Source organism: Dermacentor albipictus, chromosome 5 (genome assembly GCF_038994185.2).
Source record: "Dermacentor albipictus isolate Rhodes 1998 colony chromosome 5, USDA_Dalb.pri_finalv2, whole genome shotgun sequence".
Taxonomy (NCBI): Eukaryota; Metazoa; Arthropoda; class Arachnida; order Ixodida; family Ixodidae; genus Dermacentor; species Dermacentor albipictus.
This window is the reverse complement of record NC_091825.1, coordinates 104,137,892-104,160,082: the sequence shown is the minus strand read 5'-3', so window position 1 is coordinate 104,160,082 and position 22,191 is coordinate 104,137,892. Positions and strand designations below refer to the sequence as shown.

The 22,191-nt window shown below is 47.7% G+C and overlaps 1 protein-coding gene across 2 annotated transcripts in view; it reads right to left on the bottom strand.

Annotated features, from left to right (window-relative positions):
• Window positions 1-21,646, bottom strand: part of LOC135905920 (transmembrane protein 135-like) — a 192,189-nt gene extending 170,543 nt beyond the window's left edge. For both annotated transcript variants that reach the window (XM_065437038.2, XM_065437037.2), the window contains exons 1-2: window positions 20,737-21,646; window positions 6,141-6,268 (exon numbers count right to left, since the gene is read on the bottom strand). In XM_065437038.2, coding sequence (XP_065293110.1) covers window positions 6,141-6,268; window positions 20,737-20,886 — 278 coding nt within the window. In that variant the 5' untranslated portion in view covers window positions 20,887-21,646. The remainder of the gene's footprint in view (window positions 1-6,140; window positions 6,269-20,736) is intronic.
• Between the last annotated feature and the right edge of the window lie 545 nt (window positions 21,647-22,191).

Here is a 22,191-nt window from a genome sequence, read left to right as displayed (position 1 = left end):
CTAGACCGGCTCAAAGGAAACAAGCGCGTGCATCAAACGTAATTTATAGGACGCACGCTGCAGACAGCTTTAACTGGCGGCGTTACGAGGAAAAGTGAGGACTACCCTTCGGCGCTGGATATTGCGAGACACGCTGGTGAGGAGAGCACGATACAGGGTGCGCCCTGGACATTATCATCATCATCATCATCATCAGCCTGGTTACGTTCACTGCAGGGCAAAGGCCTCTCCCACACTTCTCCAATAACCCCGGTCATGTACTAACTGTGGCCATGCCGTCCCTGCAAAATTCTTTATCTCATCCGCCCACCTAACTTTCTGCTGCCCCCTGCTACGCTTCCCTTCCCTTGGGATCCAGTCCGTAACCCTTAATGACCATCGGTTATCCTCCCTCCTCATTACATGTCCTGCCCATGCCCATTTCTTTTTCTTGATTTCAACTAAGATGTCATTAACTCGCGTTTGTTCCCTCACCCAATCTGCCCTTTTCTTATCCCTTAACGTTACACCTATCATTCTTCTTTCCATAGCTCGTTGCGTCGTCCTCAATTTGAGTAGAACCCTTTTCATAAGCCTCCAGGTTTCTGCCCCGTAGGTGAGTACTGGTAAGACGCAGCTATTATACACTTTCCTCTTGAGGGATAATGGCAACCTGCTGTTCATGATCTGAAGATACCTGCCAAACGCACCCCAGCCCATTCTTATTCTTCTGATTATTTCTGGCTCATGATCCGGATCTGCCGTCACTACCTGCCCTAAGTAGATGTATTCCCTTACTACTTCCAGTGCCTCGCTGCCTATTGTAAATTGCTGTTCTCTTCCGAGACTGTTAAACATTACTTTAGTTTTCTGCAGATTAATTTTTAAGCCCACTCTTCTGCTTTGCCTCTCCAGGTCAGTGAGCACGCATTGCAATTGGTCCCCTGAGTTACTAAGCAAGGCAATATCATCAGCGAATCGCAAGTTACCAAGGTATTCTCCATTAACTTTTATCCCCAATTCTTCCCAATCCAGGTCTCTGAATACCTCATGTAAACACGCGGTGAATAGCATTGGAGAGATCGTATCTCCCTGTCTGACGCCTTTCTTTATTGGGATTTTGTTGCTTTCTTTATGGAGGACTATGGTGGCTGTGGAGCCGCTATAGATATTTTTCAGTATTTTTACATACGGGCGCCCTGGACAATGATCTCTAAATGACGTGTACTACTACTGGGTGTGCTAAAAGTAACTGCCCAGTGAAGAAAAATATTTTCTTTTTTGATAGTTGTAAATCACATTGCAGTTTCACTTGCATGATGTTACACGTGTACGCGTATGATATCTATGACCAGCGGTTCATCTGATGCCGTATGTGGGGTGCACTGAAAGGACGGGTGATCGAGAACAATCTTCGCACATTGCAAGAGATACAGACAGCTATTACCTAGCACACTGCACAGATAACTCCAGCAATTAATCCTCCCACGAGTGTATGCAGCGTCGTGTGCAGACATGTGTTCAAGCCGGTGGTGGACAGCACCGGCTTAATTTTGAAGAACACTATACCTTGAAGTTCTTTAACGTGCTCTTAAAGAACAACACATGAACTTTCTTGCATTCCGACTCATTCGAACCTGCGACCTCCTGCATGGCGTTGACGCAGCGCACCTCGTAGCTTCTCACCCCGCTTCACCAGCACATATCACTACGTTAGATTCCGTCGGAAGCTACGATGCATAGATACGAAATGGATCCTATTTCACAGTTTTGTTAGGTTCTTTTCACAGCTCATCGTTCACGGACCAACGTTAAACTGATTCCCGGAAACATCTACGTGCTAACATTTTTCATCACGACCATAATGACTTACAAAGTAACGCTTAAAGCAATTTCTTAGTGGCACATCGAAATGTGGAGCCACCGTGGAGAGGGGACGCTACAATCTGACTTTGCCTGGTGTGGCAGAATAATTTTAAACGCTGCTGGTGCTCAAAGGTGCATGTACAAAACAACGAACACTTTGCAACGGCACTGGGAATCAGAACATCAAGATATCTCCTCCCGATCACACAAAACAGCTGCGCAAGTGCACAGCTGCGATCCTAAATAGCACAAAAAGGGGGGTTGATTGCGTGGGTCTTGGTATGTATGGAAAATGTACAGTCCCTCAAACGTGGGCGTCTCTGCTGTGCTATATATTGGGAATACCTTTCCTTTCACAACGCCTTTGAAGGCGTAACATTGAAACTGTTGCGACGGTATCCCTTCGGCAGAAGCTTCCTTTGCACTGCTACCTATGCTGAGGTCGCGGTCAGTTGTGTCCATTATGGCATAACATGAAAACATTGTATCGGCGGCTTCACAACAATACAAGTTCGGGACTTGTTACTTTTGCATAAGTGCATTTATTCATGGGTATGTTGGAATGTCTGATGCTGTTTCCATCTATTTCGTTTTAATTTCCACAAAAGGCGATTTTGGTGGAATCGTAAGTTTTTTGTAATCCGACCTCCCACAATTCGATCGCAGTATTTGACACTGAGTGTTGACGAAAATGTTGACACTTCCGTACCTGACGCTTCCGTTTCTTTCTTTTTTTTTTACATATACAGAATACATTACTCCTCTGAGTTAAATGTGTTCAATTTTTGTTCGCTTTTCTTTTTTTTCGCGATCTGATATTTATTCTTTATTCGCGCGCACCAAATTAGAAGGAAAGTACGCTGTTTCGGGACAACATAGACAAAACAAGTCATTTCAAAGGGGGCGCACACGCGGTCATAAAATCCTCGTTACCTCGCCCGTTTAACGTGTATGCTTTTCTCCCTCTGCTTACCTTCGCCGAAAAAAACAAAAAGACAATACTGTTTCATTCCGGTGCCCTTGACACGCGAGTAAACAAAACAAAAAACATTAACGGTGCCAAAATTTCGAAACCGCATAATAAGTACGCATCGGTCTGCCCAGCGCACGCCTGGTTTCCTCTTCCCTGTCGAAGATTGGCCAACACACCACCTTCGATTCCATTTCTCTCTCTCCCGATCCCTCTTCGCTACACGCCGAAGAATAATCGCACGTGTCCGAGTGGCTGCAGCGTCATGCACCAAGTAGGAGCAAGAGGAGAGAGAGAGAGAGAGAGAGAGAGAGATTTGCGGGACTTCCTCGAGCGTATATGGCACGACCGCGTTCTCGGCCGTGCTTTAACGGGCGCACATTTGTATCCCACGCGCGCGCAGCCACGTCCAGCAGATCAGTTTTTCCTCCTTCTTCCTCATCTCGAATGGAACGCCTGCAGCGACGGATTGGCTGTAGTTAACGTGCGCCTCTCGTCGTCGCAAGCATCCGCCGAGGCAAAAAATAAAAGCTCCTTTTCGTACGCGCGGGACAGCCTTGTGCACTCGATTTGCCGATGACTATAATACACGGCGCATGCCGCGACATGAGGCGGTGTTTGCTGCCTGGCACGTGCTGATGTTGACATTGTCGACAGGGTGGAACACACACACAACCGCGCGCGCGCACACACACGCGCACACACTCACTCACGCACACGAACACACACACACACACGCACATACACATACATACACACGCACACATACACACACACACACGCGCACACGCACACGCGCATCCACACATCCACACACACATCCACATCCACACACACATCCACACACACACGCATATATATATATAACCGAGGCGCGCGGAGAAAGAAAGGAAAAGGAAAACATCGTGTACGAGGAAAGTGCAAACAACTTCCTCGATGTTACGCAAGTGCGTTTGATTTCCGATTGCCAGGTGGTGGTAAACATTTATTGCTTGAGCCTTTTTACATCCGATTGCCATGGAGACTGATGGCCTAGTGAATATTGCGCCCGCGTTGGCTTTGAAAGGTACAGGCGCGCCTGGAACGTACGTCTGGCGTGTGTGTGTATATATATATATATATATATATATATATATATATATATATATATATATATATATATATATATATATATATATATATATATATATATATATATATATATATATATATATATATATATGCATGCTCCCCTGAGCAAAACTTGAGAACCAGGAATCGCGCGCGATAGTCTACTTTTTCTACGTGTGAATGTAACTTGAAATTTGGGACTGCAACCCAAGCTTGGCATTATGAACTTTTCAGTGCACTCGTCAATTTCAACTTATTCGTCTGAATTCATTCGTAATTAATTCGTTTAAAAGAGACCGCACACGCGGGCATAAAATCCTCGTTAATTGCGGCTCGTTTCAGTTTACCTCGGCTCGAGCTTGTGGTCTGTGCTCGCGAGTGCACGCATTTAAATGTTTGGTCGCGGCGTCTCGCTTCCCGGCGAGGCATACAGTTGCGCGCAGTGGCCGCCCTGTAAATTTCGGCGAGACAACTGTTCCGTGGGATTGCAGGCAAAAGGAGTTTAGATAAATTCACGCTATACGCATTTTTTTTTTCAGTCGCGACAGTAACGTTACAACAGAAACGTGTTAAACTGACGCGCTCTCGATCGACAGTCGACCAAAAATAAGTTTGAAACATGTTGTAAACGGATGTGTGGCTCTGTATACGCAGTGCAAAGTATTTGCGTACTATACCTATGCATATGGAATGCGCCAGTCCGCGTGTATATATACATAAGCACGTATACCTTGTGAAACGCGAATGTGTCGTAAGGACGGCGCCATCGCAATACCGTTAACAAATTTATACCCCACCTCCGCTCACAATTCACTGAACACTGCACGATCCTGTAAAAATGTACTCCGCGGTAATGTGTCGCCTGTACGCATCGGTTTTCTTCTTTCATCGCTTTCTATCTCGCGCAGTGCTCGTCCCGTCACGTCATCAGGCGTGATCGTCATCGGGCCGCTCATGCAATGCAACGATCGCGATCCCTGTCAACCATGCGCGACCACGCGGCATCTCCCTACGTTATTTCTGTTTTCTTATAGCGCATTCACCCATGAAGCCGCACCCACCTGGGAGCCATGGCACTAGGCCTACCTGCCCTAACTTCCTACCCTGCAGTGGCAAAATAAAGTTGTTTCTCTCTCTCTCCCCTTCGAAAACCACCAATGGCCGCTTTCGCATAAAATGACGCGCTCGAGTGCATCGTGACGCAAAAAGGGAGGATGACGGATCGCGAAGTATTGACGTTCAGGAGACGGAGAAACAGAGAAGGGGGAGAGGGGGAGGGGCATCGCACTGCCTGTTTAAGCCCTCCAGGCCTCGCGCATACTATAATTACACATGCGAAGGTTATACACCTGCGAACCACAACCGCAAACAAAAAAAAAGATAAAGCGAGCGCATTTTCGACCCCGCGAATCCCAGATGTATCGATATCAGGCACACATCGAAAGCGGCCCCATAGACTTGCTATTGCGTACATGCTCTCCCCGCCTCCCTGATTTACGCGTCCGGCGCCACCTGCCTCGGATCCTGACCACTAAAACAATCCACTCATGTGGCAAGGCGTTCGTGAAGAACGCGCTCCCTGCAGGCGATTGACGTCACTTTCCGAACCGCGCAAGTGGCTCGATCAACGCGCGCGTCTTCCCCCTTCGTTTTCCGAGTAGCATCTCGGGAAATATTAACGAGGGAACCACTCGACTTTGACCACGTTGGCTCAACTCTCGGTGGGCGAGCGTGCGTCTGCGTGAGCGCAAGTACCTGCGTGCGTGCGTGGATGTACGCAAGAGTGAAGACAAAATAACCATGCTTCTGCGAGTACACTGCATTTGAAATGAGAGCGCCTGTCCTTTCTGTTTCACAAATAATCTCCAAATTTGAGGCGTGAAGTCCCTTACATATAAACTCAACAAAACCATTGGAACATTTCTTAGCTTTTTGACATTGTTTTGGCGCCATCTTTGCTAAAATGCGCAGACTATATGTAACAAGTTAATATTGAAATGAAATCCTCTATCGGTGCCAGAAGAGGTCATAAGAAGCATTCCCGAGTTGGCGCTACCGAATTGCGTCTCGTCGTTGCGATGGCAACCCACGAGACGCAACACCATTTTTCACGCAAAATTAAAAGGGCGCTGTGGGCTTGCCACGAAGAGCATATATCTTCGCGAGCGCCAAGAGGGGTAACGTGAGGAAGACGAATGTAAAGCACGTGGCCTACCTGCAGACGCAGACCAGCGACAGGTAGAGGAAAAAATTCTGGCTGATGAACATGGAGGAGTCGAAGGTGCTCCGGAGAGTCTGCATGAAGGCGCGTGCGCCATGGCGACGACCCACCAGCTGTCCCACCTGGGAATGGAAAAGAAGCGCTCACTGCAACGTGCAATGCAAATCACGTGCTCGCGCGACAAAGCCAACGCGTTTCGCACGGCAGCCGATGCGACGGACCGGAAGGTGTTAAGAGGTGCACCTCTGCTCTTAATCAACTTACCATGCAGGCTTATCATGCAGGCTTTGATTGATTGATTGATTGATTGATTGATTGATTGATTGATTGATTGATTGATTGATTGATTGATTGATTGATTGATTGATTGATTGATTGATTTTGTTCTTACGTCCCAAAACACGAACACCTCTTTGAAGGACAGCGTATTGGCAGGCTCGATCCTGCAAAGTATCTTCTAGACAACCTGGGGCTTCTGTATATACAAAAAGTTTCTATACGCAAAGTTTCGATTTATTTACTTTGTTTATTTACTCTCATTTTCGACCCCCACGTTCGCCGTTGAATACGGCAGCCGGGTGTGGAAGCGGGCTCGCTTGTGTTCCCTGGTAACACAAAACACAGCGCGCTCAACTGGTTCGGCCGCAGAAGGTCAACGGTACAGCCGCATGCAGGACAACAAGCCTGTTGCAGAACTGCCCGTTCCAGTATACTTATTCGGCGACAACGCATGGTGCACACTGTGCACATAAACAAGAGCCGCGAATAAGAGTAAGCAGGTACACCAAATTGCAAGACGTCACAAGCCCGCTACGTAATATAATGTACCGTGAATCCCGAAAAAGAAAGTAAAGGTCGCGCGGTCAAGCGATTCGCACCGTGTAGATGGTGCATAGAGCCACGCGACTCCTGTCACGTAGCCAAAAGGAAGTTAATTCATTCAGCGCCAGTCAAAGGGTTTCACATCGAACAGGGAACTCCGGAGAGAGAGAGAGAGAGAGAGAGAGAGAGAGAGAGGGGGGTCATGCGACTTGCAAGAAACGTCATACAAGTAAGGAAATGCAGCTCGAAACGTTTCGCCCGCGGACAAAACGCTCCAAAGAGTTTGAGGTGATCCCCCAAGCCCGTCATCAAAGAGGGCCGTCTCTAAGGAAAAAAACAAAAATGTACCTCGGACAGGAAACGATGAATTAACAAGCGAGCACCGAGAAAAGAGAACAGACTCGTGCGTCAATGCCGACGCACACCCGTTCACGTGTGTGCGCGTGCTTTACTGGGCGACGCACGCCCGCTTCTGTCTACGGCTTGACTTGTCTCGCATGCTGCGCCCAGGCGACGCTCACCTGATTTCGCTCCCTCCTTCAATGCCTGCGCTACCGAGAAAAATGTGCCTCGCTTTCTGGAGATGCACGATATGCCGAGCATCGTTTTCGGTCGCTTGTTGTCTCTTTGTCCCAACTAGTCGTTTGCGCAAATATCTTTATACACGCGCGGACAGCATCATTGCGCAACGCTTACGTACGTTACTGAAGTACTATAGCGCCAAACAGACGACACAAGAAGAAGAGACACGGACGACTTGTGTCGACTTGTGGCTTGTGTCGTCTGTTTGGCGCTATAGTACTTCAGTATTATCAGAGTCCTTCCATCAAAAAAACATGGAAGGACTCTGGTATTATGCACCAACTAGCCCAACAAAATGTTCTGCTGGCTTACGTATGTAACGTATGGAAATGCTCCTGCATTATCCCACTATAGTTGCTTTTAATGCCATGGCAATTTTACGGACGCTCGAAGCGCATTCACGCCGTCGGTGCCGCCGCCGCCGTTGTCGTGCTGTCGTAGCCTAATGTAATATACACTTCTGAGAAAATGTATTTATGTAAGTAGAAAGAAAGAAAGAAAGAAAGAAAGAAAGAAAGAAAGAAAGAAAGAAAGAAAGAAAGAAAGAAAGAAAGAAAGAAAGAAAGAAAGAAAGAAAGAAAGAAAGAAAGAAAGAAAGAAGTGTATGCGTAATTCAGACGCATAAAATGAAATTTACAAGTGCACTGGACAATTCTAACGCATCGAGTTTGGACTGCACTTCTCAATTTCAAGTTATGCCGGTGTCAGACGCGAGGTACTTTCGATAGCAATCGAACCAGATCGGATCCAAATTTATCCATCGCGATTGACTCCTTTGCCGATGCTGAAGAAGAGAGTCAAACGCGATCGGGAAATTGGATGCGGATCGGCCTCGAATGCTAGTGAAAGTGCCTCGTGCGACACCGCGGTTTTATACATTCGTAGGCGGAGAAGAAAGTCGGCTTTATAATGGAATCCCTGACCCGTGTATACTATTGCTAAGGGGAGCACGTGACAGCATAGCATTGTATATGCTGCAGTCGTTATGTAATCAGCGTTTTTCTATACGCACAGCCATCGCGGATCCCGAGACACTATAAACGGCGGGAAGGTTCACGAGGATGTCATTGACGCAGTTGATCCTTGGGTCTGCTACTCGCATCGGTAAACGCTTACTGCGAACTGCAATTAGGTACTGGAAAAATTGGCTGAACATCGCTCATGACGTCAGACGCGCGCGCCGCTCGAAGCAAGGGGGATTACTCCGGGCTGCTTTTAAGTACATATATTATAGTCGAAGCAGGGAGAGAATGTGTTACAAACTTAAGGGACAAAAAGGTTATACATATATAATTAGCTTTATCTGTGTTCGTCTATCGAGCTTCAACTGTATCCTGACTGGCGGTTATCAGACAAAATAGTACAGTGGAAATTATGTTGCTCTAAAACTGCAATAACGAACTCACCGCGTTTGCCCTTTATTCAATAAAAGGCAACCGCAGTTTGTGATCGATCCACGTTCGGTGCTAATTTTAGAGCTGACGCTCGCACGAAGCAGTTAACTTTCAGCCTCACATCAGCGACAGGCGCCGGACGAGATTGCCGCGCACATAATGCGTGTGGGATTATAGGAATTACGTAGGTCGAAGATCCCCTGGCGATATACGGCCCTCGTAACGATCCACGGCCAATAGAACTATATATATATATATACAGCCCGTCAGGATATATGGCTGTATGGATATATGGTGGCATTACGCTCTCCGCGCATTCTCTGTGGCTTCCATAAACTATTTCCGCTTCCGGACGTTCGAAGTGCGATCACCTCAGAGGTTCCGGCACAACCGTTCGAGTGGAAATCTTGTGTAGTGCGTGACGCCATTAAAAGGTAGAAGCGAATCTATAAGCTGCATTATACGGGTGTTACATAAGTGCTTCGTGGTATAGGCGATAGGGGTGGAAGGGATAGCGCGCAGTTGCTGTAAGCGCAGATCGCCGTTCTCGTATGCTTCCAACGCCGCCGAGCGGCGATAGTCTATAGAGAATAGACTCACTCGATTCACCTCGCAGTTCGTGAACGTTCTCTCCCTTACTTCTTACATATAAAAACATCCTCAGCGAACTTACAGTTCACTGCCACTTCCCTATATACAGAATGGTTTCCTGTACACCCTGCACGATTTCTGCGATTGTACAGAGTGGTCCACTGTTTGAGGAACGCGCGAGTGCGAATTTTGCGAAAGAAGAAAGGCGAGTGGCGACGCTGCACCTGCACCATCTCGCCGTGACGTCATAGATTTTGACGGCGTCTGCTCCGGGCCCAGTTTTCTTTTTTTCTTCTTTATCGGTATATAAAGATGGACTACACTGTATTTTTACAGAATTCGAAGACCGAACTCGGCGAACTTCGAGAAAATTTACCACGCCACAAAGTCCCACAAACAACCGAAATATTTTGATATCGGTGACGTCACACTGACGTACCGGCGCTTGTATGTCGGCACGAAATTCAGTTAGAAGTTCGTCCATTTTTGCTTTTTTCATTAATCATCCTATCACCGCGAAATTTTAGATTACGGAGTTTTAAAAGAACACTTTATGGGTCTAAAGATATTTAGCCTTCATCTTAAGTGTAAATTGAACTGCCGACCGCACTGTGCCTCCTACCTCAAGTACGGGGAATGCGGCGAACCCGTTTTGAACGGAACCTGTAGCTTATACTGGATGAAACGAATGGAGACATATGCAAACGACGACTGTATTATTCCGGCGAAACGAATAGTGAGACCCTCTATCTGCTGAACTATAGTTCGAAAAGTGTAGGCGAGTTGCACGGACCTTTCGTTTCCCAGCCTGACACTGGACTGGGGTATCCGCATGTGAAGCTGGCGTGAGCGAGTCAAAAGCGTCATCGCACGTGTGCACGTGACCCTTGCGTCTCCGCATCACGGCGTCGTCTGCTCAGTCCCGAGAGCAGCATACAAGACGTCACGTTAGACGTCACGTTAAACGTCGCGTTCAACGCGACGTTCAACGTCACGTATAGCTTGGTGTGCGGTAGCAAACCACGCGGCTGGCATAGTCCACGTGGAGGCGGTTGGTTGTGAACAGGCAACTTACACAAAAATGATTTCCGTCGCAGCTAATTAAATGATGGTCTAACAACAACAACAAAAAAAAAAACAACTCGCATATACGCACACTTCACTGGTCGCAACTCACATATACACAGTCTTTTATTTACGTTGCTTTTTTTTTGCGAGTACAGAGTGAATGTGGGCGCGGGAACTTCGGTCCGATGCTGACACCCATTCGACAATAGGCGAAGTTCTCAAGATCCGTCTTGGCCAACTGGCGCTCCCAAGAATTGATCTTGAGAACGCGATGGGAAAGTTCCTCGCCGATTTCGTAATGTGTGAGAAAAAAAAAAAAGCGGTTTCACGCCGCTTATTTCTTTTAGGTGCGCCCTACCTGAGCTGTTGCCTTGTCGTGGAGAAGGTTCTAAGTTTTATTTTTATAGCTTCCGAGAGACATATTACCGTACGGAGGAGTCCAGTGGCAAGCCGCAGCTGCGCAGTACTCGATCTACTGTACCAGTATTTTTAGCTAAAGCTGCGCAGCGCGCTGAAAGTTCAAACGTTGAAGCTGATCAGATGTTGAAAGAACCGCTTTCGACGGTATACATTGTAACTACTCTCACCATTTTTTGTAATAGCTACCTGCGCGATTCTTCAAAGAGACACAGCTAGATGTGCGTTATATAGCACGCACACATCGAATCGACGAAGCCGTCCCAACTTGATGTGCAACTTTCCTTAGCAAGAAAGGGGGCGTATAAGGAGGACGCCATTTGAGAAGGTATAAGTGCAACGTCAAGCGCTCCATCCGGGCAACCTGCATATACAACCCTACTTAACTTTACAAAACAATAATATTGACATTGTCTTAAGAACCACATGAAATTATGAAACTTACGGTACCTACTGCCAGCTCAAGCAATAGAATAATAACACTACAGAGATGGCACAAACCTTGGATATACCGCTTCGTGCAAGAACGTATAGCAACTGATACGCGTGTATTGAAAGCTTGGACAGTGCGGGGAACGGAGGGCGGCAGCAATGATGTCACACAGCTCGCATGTTGACACATTAATTTCGATTCTAGCCCGAAGTTCGCCATCTTGGTTGGGCCAAACAAGGTGTGCGGAAAAGCGCGTTGTCGGGTTTTGCGTTATCATCTGATTAGGCACGCTGATTTCAGTATAGCCTTTGGTTGCAATGGTCATTGAAGGCGAGCACCCGTAAAAAAACGCAGGCGTTTTCTAACCGCGACAACAAGTTCACAGTACTAAAGTGGTCGATTCGCAATTTTAAAAGTCACCGCACAGACGCATTCAGTGGTTCACGACAAATTCGGCGCCAGTGAGCATAAAGCTCACTGGCGTCCATATACGTCCATACAGCGACCCCTCAACGCTTGGTACATTTACGTGTAACATTCGCATCTTCTCCGATCATTTATATGGTGTTCCACAAATGTTTTCGTTGTCTTAAACCAATTTCGTTAGGTACGATCCAGTGCTGCAACAGAACTGCAGTTGGAACATTCGACTGTGCTCCTCCCGTGCAGAATACTCATGGTTCGTTATTTCAAGTGCGCAGTGTTCTTGAATAATTCTCAAATCCAGCGCGCGCTTGACACGATGTCCGGTAGAACAACGCGCTGTATAGCTCCTCTGAACTTTCGTCAAATGGAAGCCCAAATATTCTTGGATATTCTGAGCTTCGGCCAGAAGTCGCGGCACAGTGACCGGAAGTACATTATAAGTGCTCAGTCATCGCTTTGAGACCGAACGTTGCACGCGAAATGTTTCGGTCACGGTGCTTTTCATTTTTTAACGCCTTAAGCGGCAACCACATGCACGCGATATTCATGCGACAAGGGACGCGACAGGGGCACACCGTGTCGCGTCGCGGCGTCGGGTAACCACGTGGACGCGACATCGCGAAAGAAGTGGCGGCAGCTATATTTACGGTGTAGTCCGAATAAATACTATGGCACGCTTGCACAGTCTCAAACGTACCACGAGGTCAATGGTTAAACGACGGTGTACTGGATTTAGCTTTAATATGCTGTCATGGACAGTGGAAATCCACTCCATGCCGCAAGATGATTTACTGGCATCCCCTTTGAATCAAGGCGGTGACAAATAGTCATCTACACTCGCGGACAACTTTCTGTGACCATGAAAGGAACGCTACGGAGGCAAAGCGCGCACAAGTGGGAGAGCTTCTGAAGAGAGTCCCGCGTTTCAATCCACGTTAGTTTAGGCTGGAGAAGAAAAAACAAACACCTTATTAGCAACAGCTAAATAAGACAGAACACACCACTTAGTGTGAAAGTTTGCTTATTTTGCAGCTTTCCCTTCCGCGTCTGGGGAAACGCGAAACCTGCGCACGTGGAAAGTGGGTAATTGAGCGTCCCTTGCGAGCAACGAAAAACCAAAAGCGCTGTCAAACGCTATTAGCCCCGAGAACGAACACGAGCGGCGCTGCGAGCGCCGCTCGCGTGACGTCAGGGCACGGACTCGCGCCTGTCGTCTGCTACAGTTCGTGCGTTGTACGGGCGCTTTCTGCGGTGTTTTCGTTTGTTCGCCCTCGTTCTCTCTGCTTGTATACTTATGGTGGTCGTCTCAAATATATTTTTACGACGTCTTCCTTTGCGAACATTTATTCAAAGAGCTAATTTCTTAGACAACAATGCAGCTCTCGAAGGCAACGCTACAGTGCCAGCCGAAGCGACGCAGACCAGCCCATTGCGGGTTTTTCATACGCGGATAGACAATCGCAATAGCATAGCCTATAAGAATCCAGTTATGATACCATACTTGCCGCGATGCAACAAGTATGTCACACAAAGCTGGCTATATATGACTTCTACAGCAGTCACGTTGATTTTATTCCGCTAAAACAGGTTTGCCCACGACGAGTAGTTCATGGTATAATATCGAATTTTTGCATTTCCTCACAGAAACGCTGGGCAGTAGCACGGTGACTTAACTAATACTGGAGCTTAGATTCTACACGCCTCACTTGCTTCTTTAACTGCTTGTCAACATTAGGCGGTTCTTCACGTGTTTATTTTTTTTAAGCGGCGGAAATTTGAAGTAAAGTTAATGAAGGCTTACAGCTATTTACAGAGTACAAATAGGAATGTACCAATATATATTCCCTTTTCCGTGCTACACGTTCAACTCACCTCTTTAGAGCGCGTTTGTTAATGATTAATAATGCATGTTATGTTCCTCTTTTTTTGTCAATGTTACCAAGTGTATATCATTTATTTCAATGCCGCAGTGTGTTTTGCATTGTTATCGTGGAAATATTTCACTGTGCTTTCATATATTGTATAACTGCAATATTTTATGGCCACTATATAAATGTAATTTATATGGCGCTTGATGTGTTACCCCATGCAGCCATATTGTACCTAAGAGGGTGAGATTACCTCAAGCCGCGTCTGTGCGGCTTTTTTCCCTCATCCACCTCCATTTACCACTCCTCTGTACATGTGTGTGTGTAAATGGAAATTAATAAATCAAATCAAATCAAACTCACTTGAGAAATTTACTGATGCTTGTTGCTTGAGGAATGTACATGACGAATCTGTTTGGCAAACTGACACAGGCTGCTCGGCCCAATTTTTTTAGTGAAGTATGCCTGCTGGACCACATAGCTGCAGCCAGAAAGCAGTCGAAGCGTCAATGACTAGTAGTATGGGACATATTGAAGATATCGAAATTCCCCCTGTGGAGGGTCAGAAATCAAGTGAAAGTATATGCAAGGCTTGTGGTGCTTTCTTTATGAATGTTTGCGATTGGATTGGAGCAAACTTAAATTAGCCTGCAAGGTTCTCTTTTAAGTACCGACGAAGCGAATAGTTATCCGTTTGTATAATTAAATAACGCTGGATCGAGACATGGTGAGACAAAAGGTGCTTGAATTTTCCTTTTGTAGGCAATCTAAGCTGCGTAGTAGTAGCTCGAGAATACTTTAGCCATTCCAGTTGGCGCTGTAAAAAAATGCTTTATGGTTTTAATTCGAAGTTGAAGTGAACTGATGGGTTTCGCGAACATAGCGTGCCTCGCCATACGGACAGTCGATTGCTACCGTTACGTGATCAGGGGTGTGCCATATTGTCGATAAAGGCTACTGAGGGCCACTATGATACATTTCATCACTTTCAATTGAGTGGCTGTCGATCTAAACAACGAAACTTTTCTGATTGCTACTATGGTGTTTGTGAATTAACTATGTAAATACTCTACATGACACGCCGTCTTGTTAGCAGCCATGAGCAATTCGTTTTTTGGAGGCCTGTTTCAGAGGGGGATGAAAGTAGCAGCAAACATTTTCATAAGAAATGCGCGCCTATCTATTTTTTTACGCATTAATGAATGGCCATATTTGAATAGAACAACACACCATAGTAATAAGAATCATGATGACAGCTTCGTTGGGCAGTGTCTTTCTAACATCGGATAACATGTTGACGCCAATTACCAAATTTTTCTTCCACGTAAAATGCAATACCTCTCATAGCTAAATACTAAAGGAATGTTAAGTGTTTAGCGAAGCATCATACACAACTTCGCGCGTCGAATTTGCAGATATTTTTTTTTAGTCAATATTTACCGATAGACACGGCGCATATATGCATTGCAAAACCTAGTATCTATAGACCCCTTTAACGCCACTTAGCTTGCGATATCCAAGCCGCAAAATTTCTCGACTCACACGCTTTTGAAGAAGAAACTGTGGTTAAGGTATGTCAGCTGAAAGAAGCCGACTTATTCTTCAATACGTACGGCTCGAGCCACCTATACCCAAGCATACACGAAGGGAACGAGCGCGCGCGGCAGCCGAGCGAGCCGGAGCGAGCGGCGTCCTGGCCGTGACGTCACTCGCGAGAGGGCGCCATTCCTCTTTCTCGGGGCTAATAACGGACAACTTGGCGCGGTAACACATGTGCAGAAGCTGCGACCCCGTAGCTTTTCCTTCATAGCCACAGAAAGTTGTCCGCGAGTAGCCTGATTGCGTCAATCAGGGCCGCGATTTTCTAGCGATGCTTCTTCCCGATGATAATGCCTTTCGGCGTTTTTCACTTCCTGATAGCCCAAGCGACGCTCCGCCCAGGGCGGCCGGAGCATCGAACACGGCCATTTATAGGCGCCGAAAGGCATTAGCATCGGTGAAGACATCGCTACAAAGTACCGGCCCAGGTATGCTGCACACGCTTTTCATTCCAGCATGTCCAACGTGAAATGCCATAGCGACATTTGGTGACAAAAAGGTCCAACAGCGTGAAAACAAACAACCGATCTCAATCATAACGGCAAGACAGCGCCGGTACACTTTGTCCTCAGCGGAGTTAAGAAGAAGCGATGGCTGAATTTACTATTTGTTTTTAGCTGTCATGTCAGAAAGTTGCAAGAGCAAATTTAGATCGGAGCGGGCGGACTGGTCGCTACCATCTCGCTATCATCATGTTACGCAATCATGCTGTCCCCGCGGAAGTCGCCTCGTGAACTTCCGGGCGACAAAACTGGCGACGCGGCAAGCGACAGCGGCGGATCGCCCTCCGCGATGGCAGAACCTGTCGCTCGTTGCTGTCGCTACGAACGTTAGTATCTCTGGCACGTAGGGGAGGGAGGAGGTTCTGCAAGTGGCTTCTGCATGTGGCGCAGCAGCGCGGGCCCTATCTTGAAAGCGATCTGCGATGGGGACAAAGTGCGCCGAGTGCTCATGGTTTCGCGTGTGCTGTATAGTTGGCCTTGATGCCGGAGGCAGCACGAAGGTCAATTCGCTCGCTGCTGCTGCCGCATTTCCTCACAGTGGTTTGACAGCGAGCGGTCATCGATTGAGCTGTGTTCATGTTTGCTTGTGCGCGCGTGGCATCACGCTTGTTAATTTAGTTAGTATGCCTATGCTTACAACTTTATACAGCGGATAAAACTACTATCCTTACGTCGTATAGCTGTTTACTAATTTGCTATCGCAATCGACGCTTCGCCTTTCATGCGAAATTGCGACTTTTTGTTATCGCCTTCTCATAACTCGGATTATCTTTGACTTTAGTACTGATATTAACATGAGCGCACGAGGGGCAATGCGGTGTCATGACTGACACGCCCGTGCAGGAATACCGTGTTCAGATGACTACACAGCCAGTTGAATCAATGGGATGATGTCCCATATGCTTATACATGGTTCCTGTTACAGGTGTGATGCAGAATGTTCCTGCAGTAACACGCACGGGAATGTATAGAACATTGTTCCAGATCACACTGGCTATTTCACTGAAACTCAACTCCACAAATTTGTTATGTGCAACTAAAAGCAAGAAGTTAACATTTAGAACGCTATGTTTGATTTTATGTGGAACGCCGTTGCATTTAACTAAGCCGGAAATATTTGCAAAAAGAATGTTCCACTTATAGCTGGAGCCTAAGTGAAGCGAGGATAGGAGAGTGTATCGTTTCACGCTGCACGTTACACTACGAAACACGTAAGGCATGACCATGGTGAAGTTCAAGGTGACCGCTGCCACTTGAGGAAACGCCGGCAGTATGTCGAATCGGACACGACGCAAAGGCGAGCGGCTTACGCATTGGAAATCACGGCACGGTCCGGGAACGCGTAAGCGTGTACCTGCTATATACCATGCACGCATTCCGGCGGGGCTCCCACGGCCGGGAACCAGGATGCTTCTTCAGGCATGACGGCGCACATGAGCGACCAAGGTCAAGAGCCACTTTTGGGTGCGTCTCGATGCGTGCTCTTCCTTCCCGCAAGCCGGCCATGGTGCGGCGCAGGTGACCCCGTTTTCGTCGTCGGCTCGCTTCGCGCGGGCATTTTTCTTTTTCTTTCTTTTCCCCCCTCATTTCTCGTTCCGGTCGCTCATCGGAAGCTGAACGGGAATGGCTCGCGAAGATCATTAGAGATGAGCTCTTACTCTCCCCCCTCCTGCGCGTGTTTTGACCGGTGTAACGGTCAAAACACACACTTGCGGCCCACTGCGAAGCGGGCGGGAAACATCACGCGACAACACCCGAACCCGACAACCCGAACGTAACGAACAGTAACGTTTTTTATTGATCGACTTAAAAATGGAAGCACATTCTTGGTTTACAAGCGGCGCAAAGCTTCTGTGCAACCAGTGCATGTCGTTGGGCGAGTCGGTCGTACCTCGGTACCTTGCTTAACGATTCAATGTCACTTTTCTTTTTTCGGCTGAATACTCCGCAAACTTTTGTTTGCGTTCAAGGAACGAAATAATACGCCGCCCAGACCTCGCTCCCAAACTGTCTATATAGCCCTTCATGTAACTTAGTTGTTTAACTCGTTCCACAGCTTACCGTTGCTCACTAGCTTCCATATAAATATACATATCTTTGAACTTGCCTTACCATTATTAACTCTCGAACTTTTGTAAACTTCAGTCACCTACAACACCGAGCAGAATTCTGCTCCCGCTTTTGCAATGCATTTTGCAACCACTGAGGAAATTTATCGATTGACCGACTGATGGTTATGATCCTAAAGAATCATGGCCATGAAAGATACGGTATAGTGGAGGGCTCCAAACTGATTTCGACCACGGTTCTTGGAAATGTACGAAAACATAAGCGCTCGAGCGTCCTTGCATTGTTCCCATACCTTAATGCGGTGGCAGCGGCCGGGATTCGAACCTGCGACCTCGTGCTCAGCAGCAAAACGACGCCATAAACACTGAGAGCGACTGGTCATGCGTCTATACAGAGGTTAAGTTGCTTCCGCGTAACTAATTTAGCCTCCGTTTGAACGATCGGTTTCAGCTGCTTGAATGACTTTATAATTAGCAGACTTCGAAGGACTTTCTTGGTTCCCGAGGAAGCATCTGCTGACTCCAGCAGCGACAAGAACACTGTCATGGCGCGCGGCACTTCCCTGGTGTTAAGCTCAATAACCTCGTGGCACTTCCGTGAACACAACAGCTTTCGCAGAGGACGGAAATGTGATGACTTGATATTAAAAAAATATATATGCAGGTGGCAAACCTTTGAAAATTAATTCTTTACTAATGTTTCTGTCGGGCCTCGGCCGAAACGTTAGTAAAGAAATGTTTCCTTTCACATGTATGCCACGCATCTGCATATTCTCCTAGTAAAACGATACCCAGACCTATACTATCTTTCCTTCAAGAATATATATAGAAGTATAAAGCTAAAAAAATTATGGGTGTTACGTGCTAAAACTACTTTCTGATTACGAGGCACGCCATAGTGGAGGACCCCGGAAATTTTGACTACCCGGGGTTCTTTAACGTGCACATAAATCTAAGTACACGGGTGTTTTCGCATTTCGCCCCCATCGAAATGCGGCCGCCGTGGCCGCGATTCCATCCCGCGACCTCGTGCTCAGCAGCCCAACACCATAGCCACTGAGCAACCACGGCGGGTGGGTAAGTATAAAGCTGTAAATACAGTCCGTATAAAGGGGTCTACAAAAAGGCACATTTCTGTTTTAAGTACCGCATTCGGTATTTTAATAACAAAATAATTTTTTTTGATAATTAGCTTTCCGATACTTCATTAGCGGCAAAGTATGTCCGCCTCGCCGAGGAACCTGTCTACAAAAACGCCAAGTTCGCTACGCTGTTGCAAAATATCTGTATGGCCTCAAAAAGAAAAAAAAAGAAAGGAAAAAAGAACCTGTATATTTTGAAAACCTTCGATGGTCTTGCTGGATTCCACCACAAGCACGTGGCAGCTGATCGACCCAAAGCTTAGCGTTTACGTATTTTCCAGCGAGCATTTCATAACTGCTTCGAGCGCTCAACATACATTGTATCGCGCGTTCCTCGTAAGAACCGCACGTGTGCATTAGCTGAGAGTAAAGGAATCGCAAGTCATCGTGGTCGCTGCGGCCACTGTCTTACGAGAATAACGTAAGAGGAATGCATTCAAGTTGATTTTACTAGATAAAAACAAATTTTTGCCCGCAAACGTTATCGCTTAGCGTTGGACTCGGTAAGACCTTCATGCCACTATTTTCTTGCCGTTATTATGACAGCTCGGGTCATTCTTTCAGTTAAATATCAACATGGTGACGACAGTGCTAATGTAGTCATGATGACAACAGACATTAATTTCATTTTTTTGAGGGGGGGGGCGCAGAACAGCTAAGATTAAAACGTCGCTCTGCTATTGACTGTCAGAACTGGGCACGGTGAGTCACTCCCCGCAAATGCAAGGCGCATCCGATAGATCTGCGTGATGTCGAGAAGACGAAGTTACAGAGGTGCTTTGTACTGTCAGTGGTAAGTAACGTAGATGCCGAACCTGGACCACCAGTAAAGCAAAGCAGCTGCAGTGATTGAGTGTCATCGCTTAGATACATATAACCGCGTACAGAACGTATGCGCAGCCGGCACCATTATAAAAGCAGTCCTCGGCGTTTTCCCGCTGTACTTGGGCTCGAAGCAACTTCGAAGGGAATGCCAAAGGCAATGCCATAACGATTTCTTCCAGTGAACTTTAATGGGAAGTTGGGGGCGTGTCCACCGAACACTACTTCTATTAGTGTTCGGTGGACACGCCCCCAGCTTCTATTGAAGAATATGTTTTTTTCTATTCTCACCTCGCTGCTTTTTTGATATCGTGGGTAAAGCTGGTATTTCATGGTACTCGTACAAGACGCTTCTAGCCATGGCTGCCCCGTCGTCCACTGAAGGCCACCACAACCGGCGTGCTTGGTGGCAGCGGTGGTGCAGAGAGACCCGTGAAATCGGTCTGAAGCGTTCGTTCACCCACAGCCCCGACCGGGTCACGAAAGTAAGAAACACTGTTGCTCTCGTCTTTGTAGCCTCGACAGTTCAGCGAACGTCCCCGTATGCGACACATCGGCAGGGCCAAACACTCGCGCGACGGCTTCGAAACGTCCGACAGACATTGGATGCACGTGCAAATTTCATCTGTTTCGCTCACTCTAAGCGAGACCGTCCAGTGCTGTCGCGTTCCGACGAAACAGCTGAGCGCCAGCGGTCGAACACTCTTCGACGTAACTCAGCCGACAGTAAATTTCTCGCGTACGCCCAATGTATAAACGCGAAACATTCCGAGAGAGAAATGCCACGGAAGCTGAAGAGGCAAAGGCGCCGTCGTAGTTCATCCCAAACCGACTCGCGCGCCAGCCAGACTCACCAGATAGAGGACTCCGTACAGCTTGACCGCTCGGGTGAAGGTGTTGTACCAGACGTCGAAGCAGGCCTGGCTGCAGTGCGGCGTCCACGTGTGCCCGATCTCGTAGCAGTTGTACGGCACCGACGCGCACAGGAACTTGCTCAGCGACATCTTCGTATTTCGCGGCTTGCGCCGCTCTGCCCTCCTGCCCGCCTCGCTCACTCACGCTCCACTCCAAGTCACTCAAAGTCTGCCGCCGAGGCCCCGAGCGAAGCGCGCCGAATGCGTCCACCCCCTCTCCACGCGCAACGCAACAAAATAAATCCGACGGCAGCCTTTCCGCCGCAACTGGCCGCCGGCGGAGAAGAAGGGGAGCCCGATGAGCGGCCGGGAAGCACGACGACCTACTGCCACCGCCGGCTACAGGCTGCACACTCTCGCACGCGGCTTGCAGGGCGGGGAAAGACGCACTACCGGCGCCCCGCCGGCCGAAGGTTCCGCCGAAGCATCCCTTTTCGCGGGGTTTGCCCAGCGAAGTCGGTGTCGACCGAAAGGCCCCGGCTGTTGCGACTGCTCGGCACGAACACTCGACGCGACGATGACTACTTCCTCGTCGTCTGGTTTTTTTGATTGCCCGAGGGGCCGGTCTCGCGGCGACCGGAGTCGTCGGGTCGGGACACCTACAGGCAAGACGAAAGCTCGATTCACGTGCCGAACGACCGACCAGCTTTCCGCCGGCACGCGCCCAATTCGTCGCTTCCGCCGGCGGGATGGGCGCACGGCTCGTGCTTTGCGCCTTGGCGCGCGAGTGGTCTTCCTGGATGAATAATGGACGACGACGACGAAGAGAACACCTGACTAGTAATCTCTATAAGCTTAGATTATTATCTTTCTTATTTAAGCTTGCACTGCCCAATTCATGGCCGATGCCTCAGTGCGTGTTGCGCCATTTCATTGATGGACGACGAACCAACCAACCAACTTTATCGCGCGTATCGGCTACCATCATCATCATCATCAACCTGGTTACGCCCACTGCAGGGCAAAGGCCTCTCCCATACTTCTCCAACAACCCCGGTCATGTACTAATTGTGGCCTTGCCGTGCCTGCAAACTTCTTAATCTCATCCGCCCACCTAACCTTCTGCCGCCCTCTGCTACGCTCACCTTCCCTTGGAATCCATTCCATAACCCTTAATGACCATCGGTTATCTTCCCTCCTCATTACATGTCCTGCCCATGCCCATTTCTTTTTCTTGATTTCAACTAAGATGTCATTAACTCGCGCTTGTTCCCTCACCCAATCTGCCCTTTTCTTATCCCTTAAGAGGAAGCTTTAGCTCGGGCCCAACTCCGACGCGGCCTATTCAAATACATGTAAAAACGCAAAAACGTTTTTCTGAGATAACCCCTGGCCCGATTTTAATGAAATTTGTTGCATTTGAGAGAGAAAGTTAAATTCTAGTGACTGTTGGAA